This window comes from Lineus longissimus, chromosome 10 (genome assembly GCF_910592395.1).
Source record: "Lineus longissimus chromosome 10, tnLinLong1.2, whole genome shotgun sequence".
NCBI lineage: Eukaryota > Metazoa > Nemertea > Pilidiophora > Heteronemertea > Lineidae > Lineus > Lineus longissimus.
In genome coordinates this window covers 16763858-16776693 of record NC_088317.1, presented here as the reverse complement: position 1 = coordinate 16776693, position 12836 = coordinate 16763858, and the positions used below count along the sequence as shown (strand labels likewise).

General features: G+C 40.9%; 2 protein-coding genes across 2 annotated transcripts; one reads left to right on the top strand and one right to left on the bottom strand.

Moving 5' to 3' along the window:
* The first annotated feature begins 203 nt into the window (after positions 1-203).
* LOC135494578 (ubiquitin-associated domain-containing protein 2-like) lies at positions 204-5883 on the top strand. The gene is made up of 9 exons (XM_064782674.1): positions 204-354; positions 793-923; positions 1203-1322; positions 1543-1646; positions 2030-2150; positions 2278-2325; positions 2741-2998; positions 3397-3528; positions 4005-5883. Exons 1-9 carry the CDS (start codon positions 324-326, stop codon positions 4119-4121), a joined length of 1062 nt encoding a protein of 353 aa, XP_064638744.1. The 5' UTR covers positions 204-323; the 3' UTR covers positions 4122-5883.
* Positions 5884-6139: 256 nt separating this feature from the next.
* LOC135494582 (elongation factor G, mitochondrial-like) lies at positions 6140-12647 on the bottom strand. Its single transcript, XM_064782683.1, has 13 exons — positions 12510-12647; positions 12019-12186; positions 11513-11645; positions 11033-11237; positions 10594-10784; positions 10432-10508; positions 9750-9910; positions 9068-9386; positions 8390-8667; positions 7886-8048; positions 7413-7557; positions 6977-7137; positions 6140-6695 (listed from the first exon to the last, which is right to left on the bottom strand). Exons 1-13 carry the CDS (start codon positions 12576-12578, stop codon positions 6510-6512), a joined length of 2256 nt encoding a protein of 751 aa, XP_064638753.1. The 5' UTR covers positions 12579-12647; the 3' UTR covers positions 6140-6509.
* Between the last annotated feature and the right edge of the window lie 189 nt (positions 12648-12836).

Below are 12836 nucleotides of genomic sequence, written 5' to 3'. Positions count from 1 at the left end.
TTACTTTAAATATCTTATGACAAAACATTTGTTTACAAGCATAATATGACAATATTGTAATGTAAATAATAAACTTTGAAATAATTATGGATATTACAAATTTATCATATATCTTATTTTGAAGCAAAATGAAATTTTCATTCCCAATTTCTATAAACTAGTAATGTTCTCCGACTAAACCTAGCTTCAAAGGTCACCGATAGGGGGCTAAAAGAAATTATTTTCTGATCAAAATTCCGTTTTTCATCGAATAACATCAACAAATGGAGTAGTTTGCTCCATATTTTTGACATAGCTATATATAGATTTGAATATATAACAATATGTTCTCCCCATATAGTCATTCTGGTTTTTGTAAGTGCCAACAATGGGCCTCCAGAACCGATTTTATTTCAATTTGAGACTAAAAATTTCAAGAAACCTCATAATCATACCTCCACACCTACATGTACATGCACGAAAATGAATGTTCATGTACAATGTGACATGATTATGTGTTTGTAAGTTAGCTGTGGCCTTGTCATTTCTAAAGCCAACAGTGCGGTGTCGCCTGAAACCTCAACAATAGGAGTACATGCAGCTATATGTGAATAGGCCGTTTTTGCCAGATCCGCCGGTACCACCTTAGGGCTAGGGTTGGTGATCGACTGATTCAGAGTGATTGACTGAACGATGAGCACCCTGTGGGGTCTAGAAGCATCAACTCTTTCGAGTTGAGTGAAACCAATTGGCTATGGAGATGACAATAACTGAATGAATAACTGATGAAATTTATGTTTGTTATTCTTTCAGTCAATGCACCAGTCAGCAAAGGGTTCCTGGGAACAGTCGTTGTGGCATCCTTTGCCCTTAACGTCCCTTTCCAGAATTATTGTCGGCATCTATTTTTGTACAGCTACGCTGGAATATTTGAGAAATTCGAGGCAAGTAAAGAATTATACTATAGAACAACAAAGTTGTCTGTCCTACTCCTAGTGGACTCTGTATCTAAACTTCTGCAAAGTCGGACATCAAATCATGGCCTAGTGTCATGGTGTCTTCAAGGAGAACCATTGCAATGTTTCCTTTTTTTATTGCCAGCCGGTTGTTAACTATGTATGCTGGTGTTCAAGGCTGCACTATTTAAGAAGAGAAGCTGCCATGGAGGGGTGTACATGTAACGCCTTGATATTTTGTTCTCAAAAACCATTTGATTTTTTCAGATCTGGAGAATTATCACAAGTAAAGTGGCCTTTCTTGACACAAAGGACTTGATATGTGGCACATTGCTGATATATTACTTCCGTATTTTTGAAAGAAAATATGGGTCGACTAAATTTGCTGTAGGTATTAACTGGGTGCAATTTTTTAGTTTCAATGACATGTTGATGTCTTTTGGAAAATTGCCCCTCACCTGATGTGATGGAAAAAAACTTATCATAGTCAATTCTTTTAATGATCATTTGAGAAGTTGATTGAAAGTAAGATTGCGTTTCCAAATCAGTCGAGTTAAGTTTAGTTATCTTTTGGTAATTTATACCCATTCTTGTTCTATTTTGACAGTCCTACCTGATTGCGACATGTACTCTCTCCACTGCTCTGGAACTGTTGGCAAAGACAGCTTGTGAATACATCACGCTGAATATTGGCGATCTTCCTTCTGGCCCGTGAGTATTAGTTTTCCAGTTGGTGCCTTTTCCCTAGGACAAGTGACCTGATAATGAAGTTAGTTTTAGTCCCTCCCAGTTTGTTTTCCTCTCTTTTATTGCTGTGGTACACTGTGCATTCAGGGGAGTCTTTTTCTGTGAATAGGGCTCCCCTCCGAAGACAGGTTGTACCTCAGTCTTATAGACAAACTAGTTCGTCCCAATTTTTCTTTTTTCTGTTGAACCAGTATGAAGAAAACAACACAGAATAATGTCATGATTACACTCACTGAAGATAGGGACAGCATGATTAAGAGACTAAATACATCTTTCTGACAGTTCAGATGAGAATTGAGATCATCACAAACAAATACCAACTTGTTATGTTTTCTCCTCTGTTTCAGGTATGGTTTCATCTTTCCTCTCTTCGTACCATATTTCTGTGACATTCCTCGAGTAGCTATGACTCACATATTAGGTATACCAGTCACCGGAAAGTCTTTCATGTATATACTGGGACTTCAGGTAAGAAATATGATTGATTAGGTAGCCCTCTTGTCTGTCGTTTCCTAGATAAAAATAACAGTGCTGTAGTGGAGTTTGAACATTACATAAATGACCTAATTGAGTGTGATTCCCATCTTTCTTTCAGATTGCCAGTACGTCACCAGAATCAATCATAGTTGGAGTTTGTGGAATTGTAAGTACCTGTCTTTCTGATGATGAGTAATATGTTCAAACCAGCAAAAAAATCTATGAACAGGATAGACTAGACTTATTCGAGACTGGATCCAAATATAAAAATCTATGAATAGGATAGAATTTAGACTTATTCCAGACTGGATCCAAATATAAAAATCTATGAATAGGATAGACTTTAGACTTATTCGAGACTGGATCCAAATATAAAAATCTATGAATAGGATAGAATTTAGACTTATTCCAGACTGGATCCAAATGTAAAAATAATCTGATTTCTTTTCAGTTGTCTGGTTTACTAGACTATTCCAGAGTGGACCCAAATATAAAAATAATCTGATTTCTTTTCAGTTGTCTGGTTTACTAGACTATTCCAGACTGGACCCAAATATAAAAATAATCTGATTTCTTTTCAGTTGTCTGGTTTACTGTATAGATTAGACTTAGGGAAAATTCAAGGATGGTTTAAGGTGCCCACACGTCTAGCCAATGTTGCTGCCAAAACACTTGGATGGCTCCTACGGTCGCCCCCACCAATGAATCAGTCGGGGATGGGCGCAACGCTCGAGATTCAGAGACAACAACAAATGGAGAGGATGGAACAACAATTAGCGCGAGCAAGGCAGCGTGATTTTAGAAATCGAGGTATTCAAATAGGAAGGCCACAGCCAATGGTAAGTAGAAAAGTCGGACAGTTTAGACTTTAGTCGGATAAATCGGGAAAAAGTAAGAGAAACCCTAATGAAGTTGGAAAAAGCTTGATTCTAGTGTTTATTAGGAGGCATATTCCAATCAGACAGCTTTAGAATTAAACTCCAGCAGAGAATTTAGGGTCCATTGGGAACATCCCTGTTCTTAAAGCACTGGCTGGCTTGGGCTCCATCCATCATTTTCCTGTGAACGTGTTCCCAGGGACAAAACAGTCAGCGCATCCGGTCGACAGCTCCACCTGATCTTTCTGGGCCGTTTGACATGTACAAAAACTTCCAGTTGGATTTCTTAAAGTTTGTTTTTTCTTGGCATCTAATGTTTTATCACTTCCTCATATCCTTGTTGTACCTCTCGTTTTTAGAATCCAGAAATATTTGCCAACAACTTTCAGAATCACATACGGGAATTACGAAATAGACAACCACCACCAGCGGACCCTGTCCCTGGGCCGTCAGGGCTACAGGCTACACCTGCAGCTGTCCCTGAAGAGCAGGTAATTTGAGATTAGATCCGTATTGCCGGCGTCATACCGAAATGGATTATTGCCATAGGTATGGTGTCCGCTAGAGGCTACTGTCCACCTATGTGGGATCTTTTACTTGCCCTGGCATAGACACTCAGGTACAAGGGACCACAGCTTTTAGTCTGATCTGACAGACCCTCTTTTATTCATCTCGTATTGAGCCTCAGACTTTTAGTGAAGAGCCAGGAATTTTAATTCCTTGAAAGCCACTACGGTTTAGAAGTACAATCCTGGGTTTTCCAGAGATCGTGCCCAGGCCCTATTGCATGGTAGCCTGAAGTGTTAAACACTTGTCTATGAGATGAGGCTCCACAAGGCTTTGAGGTCTAGGGTAAATGTACAAGTTAATAGTGCTGGGTGCTGGCTTTGAGACTAAGCATGCCAGTATTACATGTATATTGAAATAGTGTTGTCATCTAAATCTAACAGGACTGATTTTTTTCCAGGTCACTAGACTCACCGAAATGGGTTTTGAAAGAGACAATGCCCTTCAAGCGTTGAGGGCGACTAACAATGATATTAACCTGGCCATGAACATATTATTACAAGACTCAGCTTCGTAGGGGTGTTAAAATTCATTGGAAGGACTTTACTCACCGTGCTGTAAACTCAATTGTTTTCATGAGCCTGGTATTTTCACGAGAGGGGGATTTAGATGTGTGGATCAGAGGAGGTCAGTGTCACTGACCTTGGCATGATATATACACAAAACTACATGAGTGGCATTTCTGAGGTATCGGGTTTCCTTGCCAAAGACCATCACGATATGTAGTAACGCTAAAGCCTGAGCACTTCTGACCAGGACCCATGGAGTGGAGTGAGCCCAGTCAGACAAATGGACCCGTCTAGAGTCTCATGCCGGCTGTGGGGTTTGCACCAAGGAACTCTTGTCTGATAAACGAGAATCTTGAGCCAATAGTCCATTGGCATTGCTGAATGAAAAAAGAGGACAGTTTTATGCAGTACTTCATGTAACTCAGAGAGATAATCCAAGAAGAGGCTTGTAATTTGTCAACTTTTTGAATTATTTTTAGGAAATGAAGCGAGCCGAAATCTGAAAATAATATAACCGTGAACAAGTCAGACTGTGAAAATAAAGGTGTTTATACGCAGGAAAGTTGTTGATCAGGAAATTACATCTCGTCTGTAAAAGACTTTTAAAATATGTTCATACGATAGATGTGTATTTTTCAGATGGGAATATGTTTTAGTCCAGGCTGTTCATGCAGTGCTTTCACTGTGAACAATCATTGGGTGATATGAATAAAGGCTAGCAAATGCTTTTACTTCAATTTTGTACAGAAAGGCCAAGTGTAAATGTACATGGAGTTTTAGATAAAAGCATTTACTACTCTTTATTCATATCACCCATTGTTGATTCTGTGTGTCTGAATTAGTGTAATACATGTATCTGTCAACTTCCAATTCACTTCAATGTACCATTGGGGATTGTGTTGAACAAATAAATACAAGCAAGCCCGATCATGCTTTGGTGTTTCAGAATCGGCAATATTTCAGAATAGGCTTGATGGTTTGCTGTTGCTGCTAAATGGGTGAAACAGTTAAAGAAAACAGCTCTTCAATATCACTAGGTGTCTTGATGTGCTTTTGCTCAATATTTGGCCAGTATTCTTTTCAACATCATGTCATTACACACCTGTAATTGCAGTTACGGTTGCCCTAAAAACCACAGTGTTTCTCATAATATGAGACCACACATTCGCTTGCCTTCCATGAGAACGATCCTATCACAATATTCGGAGCAACTGCAGAATACTCGGGACACTCTGTGCTAAATGATAGGAATGTGTACTTAATGTAAAGAGGGACAGAGTGTACATAATGTACAGAGGGACAGAGTGTACATAATGTACAGAGCTACTACTGTCCCGGCTATTCTGCAGTTAGGCCCAACATTCTGGTGTGACTTTGACCTAAAAGGACCGATTTGGGATGTGACTATTATATTCAGAGGTCATGCTATCTCTCTCTGTGAAACATCATTGTAAGGATGATTTTTATGAGTTTTAATCACAACAGGGTAATGTTAGGCTCACACAGGCCTATTATTCAAAGAACTATAAGTGAGGGTTCATTTTAATTTCCAACAAAAATGGACGTTTGTGGAAGATGAGCATGGCGGGGAATAGACGCTTTCATCGATCCCCGCTGTTGCTTGAGGTGGCAGTACAACTTAACCCTACAAAGAGAAAGTGCTAGCATTTGTTATTGAGGTTCAGATGGCTCTTTCTGGCTATGTTTTCTACAGACTCTGTTCACAGCAGGATAATGATAAATGGATTAATAAAAATGATATCAAATTTCTTTAATGTTTGTGCTGATTTTGTTATCGTCTGATTGGATGCAGTACTACGTACCTATCCTGTCAGAGTTCATGCGGACTGACTGGCAGTTAGCGTCAATCCCAGCCCTTGCCCTCACCAAGACACCTTCATATTTGGAATGGACGTTGATTCTGACACCGGACATCCTTGCACCACGTATGTAGCACTGGTCTCATTAGTAAAATGACTAATAAACATGGATTTATGTTTTATAGAAAACATTTATTTACATGTCAATATAACAAATAATAATTTAGTCAGTTCATTCTGTACAGATGTGACCATTGGAGTTCCTGCCATCCAAATTGAACCACTAGAGTCCCATTTCCAGATAGGTCCATCCAATTGGATATACCAGTTATGGGCCACAACGGCCCATTGCTGCCCGTAACCGGTATATTGAATCTTAGGTATACATGTATGTACCAGTGAGGATCTTGGCAACAGGATCCTGTGACATCCAAAGTAGGCAGTCCAATGACAACCTCTCCCAGACCAAAAGAAAACCCTCTCAGCCCAAAGAACATACATGTAGAACTCATCTGACATGTCTGGGAGGAATCCCCCATGATCAGAAGGAAAGTCCTATGAGACAAGTCTCACACATCAATTCTTCTTCTTTTTCTGTGTCCCAGATGCGGGATTTTGTGCCTCCTGATGCTGCGTGATAAGATTTGACTGTGTCTCGGACAAACCTGGACAATATCTGCTGTACTCCATGGAGAATTCTCCCTTCCCTTGCGTGGATGATCGAAGCTCTGTCGCATACCCAAACATCTCGTTCAAGGGCACCTGAAAGTTTAGTTAGTTTTTTTAAGGACTGGTTCAATTTGATCAAAAAGATATGCTTCAAGATATGACAGGGAACCACTTCAAATAACCTTCAAAGTTAAAGGAAAACATGTTGTCAAGAAGTTCAAGTTACATGTATATGTATTTGTGGTTAAGACAGTTAGAAAAAACTATTCAAAATGTCTAACAATGACATCAAATGGTACACCTCAAGAAAGAACTTGCAAATTTTGGGTTGGGTTTATTTTGAATACCAAGTTGAGAAAAGACGGCATATTCACCTCGGCATACACTGAGAAGTATCCCTCCATGGCATCAGTACCCATGATGATGCCATGTCGCTTGCTGATGCTGGCGAGGACAGTCCCCTGAAACTCATCAGGAGCTGTGATCTCAACATTCATGACCGGCTCAAGAATCTGCCATGATCCCTCGTAGAACACTGAAAAGTTTTAAAGAGAAACATTACTCATATGAAATCTCTTTGCTGTGACAAAATTCTGATTGAATTCTTCAGTGTTTGAGCAGTTCCGAAGTCAGAGGTTCCTCGATGTCTTTGAGGAGTGTGACCATAGACAAGACACTTTACCTCAAATGCAATATGTAGAGTCATCCTTTTCCAAAGACGGAGGCTAGAGACCAAACAAAACCGTCGAAAAAGCGAGCGCAGACAGCGAAATGCCGCCAACAGAAGTAAAATCGAAGAAAATGACGTACCATCTTTGACAGCACCTTCTGCAGCAAGTTGGAAAGAGTATTCACTTGAGTCCACCATGTGACTAGCACCATCCGTTAACGTGAACCTCACTCCCGACACCTTGTGACCGCTCAGCATACCCTTCTCACAGGCATGAAGGAAACCCTGAGGACGAAAAAGGACATACTGTTATATCACTAATCTTTTGGGGGGGGGGGGGGGAGGAATCTAATTGTAGTGCATCAAACACTCAATCGTTTATGGAAGACTATAGACAGGAACTAGGTAAGTCCGATTAAAGTTACACAAAGGTGACAATAGGGGTCTCTCTCATCTCAAAGGCCATCGAAACCATTGTTATTGGAATATATTCATCACAAAGTCAAACAAGAGCCAGTACCCCAGTGAGCATATTAGTACTTGAAGACCAATTTGACCCATGCAGGGACTGGCTATAGTCCCCCTTTAAGAGTGAGACAGAAGTTGAACCCACCTTCTGAACACCAGGGATGAAGTTTTTGGGAATATTGGTTCCAACTGTCTTATCAACGAAAACAAGCTTGGTGTTCTCCTCTCCTAGCAGTGGTTCTATGATTCCAATAACGCGTCCAAACTGCCCTTGACCGCCTGACTGTTTCTTGTGAAGATAATCAAATCTATAATGAAACACACACTGGTAATGAGGAATAGGTGCAAAGAAAGAGAGATAACACTTTCGTCATGCTCTACAAGGAGGCTAGCTACCACGCAACGGGCCAGGTTCATCCCATGGACAACACAGATGAACCGGCCTGACTTTCAAGGAACTAGAATTCCTGGTTCTACACAATCTTTCGAATGAGACGTCAACCAAGGTTCTGTGTATCTGGTGTCTATGCCAGCAAGAAGACTCAACCAAGTGAGAAACATGAGCAGCTTGCATGGACTCTCCCTCTGGTCAGAGACAGAGTCACCTTTTAAAAGCCCGCTTTTCTGCGTTAAAGGTACAGATACGTACTCTTTTGGTTGTATCAGAGTCTCCCTGAACGCGACCTTCGGTTTCCCCAGGACACATTTCGCACCATATTCCCTCTCTAACCTCTGGGCATATATATCAAGATGCAGCTCGCCCATTCCAGACACTATCGTCTCCTTGCTCTCGGGGTCATAGTGCATATTGTACGTGGGGTCCTCCCGCGTGAAGCGTGCAATCCCCTTGGAGAAACTGTCCAAGTCTTTTTTGTTCTCAGGTCTTATAGACATTGATATAACTGGCTCTGGCACATGAATAGATTCCTGGAAAAGAGGATTTTTCGTTTTTCATTTACATGTAACTGGATTTGCTACAAAGAGTAGCTATGATTCTCCACAGGGTTTTCTCATGGTAGGGTGGTAAGTTTTGCCTCTGTGCAACACATGATAGGCTGGCCAGCAACTGAAGGTAGGTTCCCCGATAGAAACCCTTTACAAATTCTACCGCAAGGTAGTGTGGCTCTTCCAAGGTAGGGTGGGAGGCCCTGACCAATGGCTTTGTGAAGAACACCGAGAAGCATAAAATAATATTGCTGATTGCTTTAGCTCTAAAGACTTATGGCAACATTGCCAAGGTTGAGACACAGAAATTCGTGTTAAGTGTTAACAATTGTCGACATCGAGCAACATGACCACTGATCGGATTATCAAATCCTCGACCTACCATAGAGAGATTCATTGAACCTTTCGTCGTAAATGTGTCACCACTTGCACAATCAATACCAAACAGGGCGCAGATATCCCCGGCAAATACTTCATTAACATCCATCATTTCGTCAGCGTGCATCCGCACGAGGCGAGAAACCTTCGTCTTTTTCTTCGTCCGCGTGTTATAGATGGCGTCGCCCTTCTTCAAATGACCTTGGTAGACGCGGATGTAGGTCAACTGACCGAAGCGCCCGGCCTCGAGTTTGAAAGCGAGGCAGGTGAAGGGATGGTTGCTGTCTCGTGCGGGACTCATGATGATCTTTTCTGGTTCTTCTCTGAAAGGGAATTTTGTTGGATTCTGACAAAATTATTACAGACAAACTCTATCGAAATGTCAAGCTTTGCTTTTACGGAGGTGGCAAATCTTTCTGTACTGCCAAGATTACACAACAAACTTGTCTTTATTCATTCTCGGTAACGCACATGTACATGCACTGAACTGAAAGAAGAATACTTCATCTTCTGCTTCTTTTCTGTTTCTTCTTCTTCTTCTTCTTCTGGTCTGCTACTTCTTTTCTGTTCAATCTAGACAGTTGTGTGCATCACTGCATGTTCAACTTTGCCCAAATTACGTCGAATTTTGCCAGAAACCAAACAAACGTGTAAATCCTACTTCATCTTCCCTGATAACCACTTACTCTGAATTTCTCTCATCCATACAGAAGTTTTCTACTTCTGCTGGATTTGGTAGATACTCTAAGACACCATCCAGTAGAGTCTGTACTCCCTTGTTCTTCAAGGCAGTTCCCACCATGACTGGGGTAAACTTCTTCTTGATACAAGTTCTCCTTATTGCAGTCTGAAAGGACAAAACAATTTGATCAGGGTGAAAACTAGAGCTAGAGACAGTGACATTTGGCATCAAGAAGACGACCCAGACATAGTACAGGTACCTTCTTCTTCTTCTTTTTCTTCAGCGTTCAACCTGCCTAAGTACTATAACCTCAGTCCTGTGGCGGAGATGAAGCGGCTTGTCGCCCGAAGGTCCGGCTGTGTTCCCCACAGCTTTTCTTCGACCTTCGTGTCCTCAGGCCAGAATCTATTTCGTAAATCCTGGTACAGGGGACAGTCCTGTAGGATGTAGTACAGGTACCAAAATTTAAGTAATTTCACACTCATGACTAGGACTGGAGTACTGTTGAGAGCCGATCGATTTCACTAACAGGAGTTGCATGGTGTGTCAAAAACCAACTTTTCTGCATGCCAGTTACGTAAATAATAGCGCACCTTGAATCAGCTTTAGGTTATGGTGAACACCAACAATTGTGTGCCTTAAGGGACACGCCCTGGAGTGGGGAAGGTTTTCAAGTTCTTTCTCACCTTGAGGTCATCAACTGTAGGTGTCTTCTCTTCAAGGAACATCTCACCAAGATGGTCATCGACATTTGACACGGCCTCTGCAAGCAACAAAATCATCATCATCAAGTTGAGGAAGACGGATTTTTTAGTCATGAATCAGCTTCTTGATCTGAATTCCCTTACCGATCAATTCTTGTCTTCTTTCTTTTGCTTCAGTCAACATGTCACTTGGAATCGCCTTTTCTCTTATCATCAAGCCCTGCGGCTCACCAAAGATGATCGCCTTTTCGTTTACGAGATCGATGATACCCTTACAGTTACTCTCAACACCAATGGGAAGCTGGAGGAAGGCAGCATTGTGGTGAAGTTTGGACCTAAAATGCAGAGAAGATAATATCTCACTGTTACAGATGTGCTTCACAGATAACATTACTAAACATTCCCTCCGACACAAGAAATACTTTCTGTAGTGTCTGTTATGCAGTATACCCAATAGATATACAAGACATGATGGACACTGTTTTCAAAGATTTCTAGTGAACCAATTTTCACAGACATTCAATGAGGTGTAAAATAAAAAGAATCGGACCGATATCTTCTTTTGAAACTCGCCCAGACTTACTTTAAATGATTGATAACACGGTAAGGATTGGCTCCTAAACGGTCCAATTTATTGATAAATGCAATACAAGGCACATTATATCTCTTCATTTGTCGGTCGACCGTAAACGTCTGACTCTGCACTCCACCAACCGCACACAGGACGAGAACAGCACCGTCTAAAACTCGCAGCGCCCTCTCGACTTCAATGGTAAAATCAACATGACCTGAAAGAGTACATTATGCGATGGAAATTTGCATGACTCCTTGCCTGAATAGGCCCAGACCAAGTCAGACAGAGAACTCACCATCAAAAAGAAAAATCTGTCCCAATCTCTTACTTCACCACAAACCGTATTAGAATGGGAACGATATTAGACCAAATTTCCTGAAGGTTCAAAGAAACATCCTTTATCACCTGGGGTAAGCTCTATCCAAAAGATCATTTCTCAAACTAATTAGACAGTTTAACTAGCATATTGCATAACTAACCACTACTTACCAGGGGTGTCAATGATATTGATATTGTGTCCTTTCCATTCAGAATATGTAGCAGCTGACTGTATGGTGATTCCGCGCTGTCGTTCCAACTCCATGAAGTCCATCTTGGCTCCAACTTCATCTTTTCCCTTCACCTGAAAGTAAAATTTTACTAGCGTGTGTCGATTTTACATTTCTCATGATTTATGTCTATGTTCTATCTGTCATGTTCCCAGACAGTGATTTTTTCCTCATCGAGTTAGACAAGATGAGGGGCGAAGTGACAGCTTGTTGTCACAATCAAGTTGGTGCAAGCTGCCCCTAAATCATGGTATCAACAAGGTGTCAAAACAAAGATTATTTATGTGGGCTGCAGCGATATAAGTTACAACATCACTTCTAGCAGTAGCAGAGGGTCTGGTTGAGCACATTTTCCGTATAAACACTGGTGATATCTCATTTAATGAACAACTCACAAGTGAGTTCATGGCTTGGAGAAATCCCACTACTTGTTTCCTGCTTTCTTACCTCATGCATCTCCGCAAGTTTACCCGTATAAAACAGGATTCTTTCCGTCAGTGTGGTCTTCCCAGAATCGATGTGAGCAGAGATTCCAATGTTCCTGATCTTAGTGACATCTGTGGGGTCAACGTTCCCACGTTGTGTTGAGTAATACGCACAGCATGATGGAATAACCTACAATTAATTCGGAGTCAAGGAGAACAGTTTACACTGCGGACTCACCTCGGCTGAAAAACCCCACCAAACATCCCTCAAAAAATTAGCACAAGCAAAGGGTGAAAACTACTTGTATCATAGACGCATGGAGGCTTTTTGACGTTATTCAAATGAAGGGAAGAAGCTGTGCCACCGGCACTGGCATGACTGGCATTTGCAGTTCTATTCTAGCTGTCAAATTCATTAACTCTTAGTTTCACAAATATCCGGCAGGTGGCGAGGACAAAATATTTGACATCGGCCGACTTCGGCTTCGATTTTCAGCCACTTTTACCCTTTACCTGTTTAAAAAATTGGTTTCCAGGGGTGGACAATGTCTTAAAAAATCCGGCTACACGGTGGATTATCATGATTCTTTTGCAGGATGTTTTTAATCGGGGGAAAATTGGTCACCTTGATTAAGGTTATACATGTGATTGCGAAACAAACTACCAACTGACGATAAGTTGAAAAAAGTATATACTTTCATTAGTTTCAAATTCATTGAAATCTAAATGATGCATATCATTTTATTGCATCATGAATCTTATATGTTTCTGGGGATTAATATAATTTTAAATGTTTGATATGTAGAAAATTGTCGTAAATTTTCCGTAAAATTTCACTGA

Excerpts from the sequence above, each read along its gene's own strand:
- LOC135494578 (XM_064782674.1), top strand. The coding sequence starts at position 324 with ATGTTCTCCCCATATAGTCATTCTGGTTTTT. Across the intron at positions 2,151-2,277 it reads TGTATATACTGGGACTTCAG|ATTGCCAGTACGTCACCAGA; the intron begins GTAAGAAATATG and ends TCTTTCTTTCAG. Across the intron at positions 2,326-2,740 it reads TAGTTGGAGTTTGTGGAATT|TTGTCTGGTTTACTGTATAG; the intron begins GTAAGTACCTGT and ends ATTTCTTTTCAG.
- LOC135494582 (XM_064782683.1), bottom strand. The coding sequence starts at position 12,578 with ATGATAATCCACCGTGTAGCCGGATTTTTTAAGACATTGTCCACCCCT. Across the intron at positions 11,646-12,018 it reads AACTTGCGGAGATGCATGAG|GTGAAGGGAAAAGATGAAGT; the intron begins GTAAGAAAGCAG and ends TTTTACTTTCAG. Across the intron at positions 9,911-10,431 it reads CTACAGTTGATGACCTCAAG|ACTGCAATAAGGAGAACTTG; the intron begins GTGAGAAAGAAC and ends TTGTCCTTTCAG.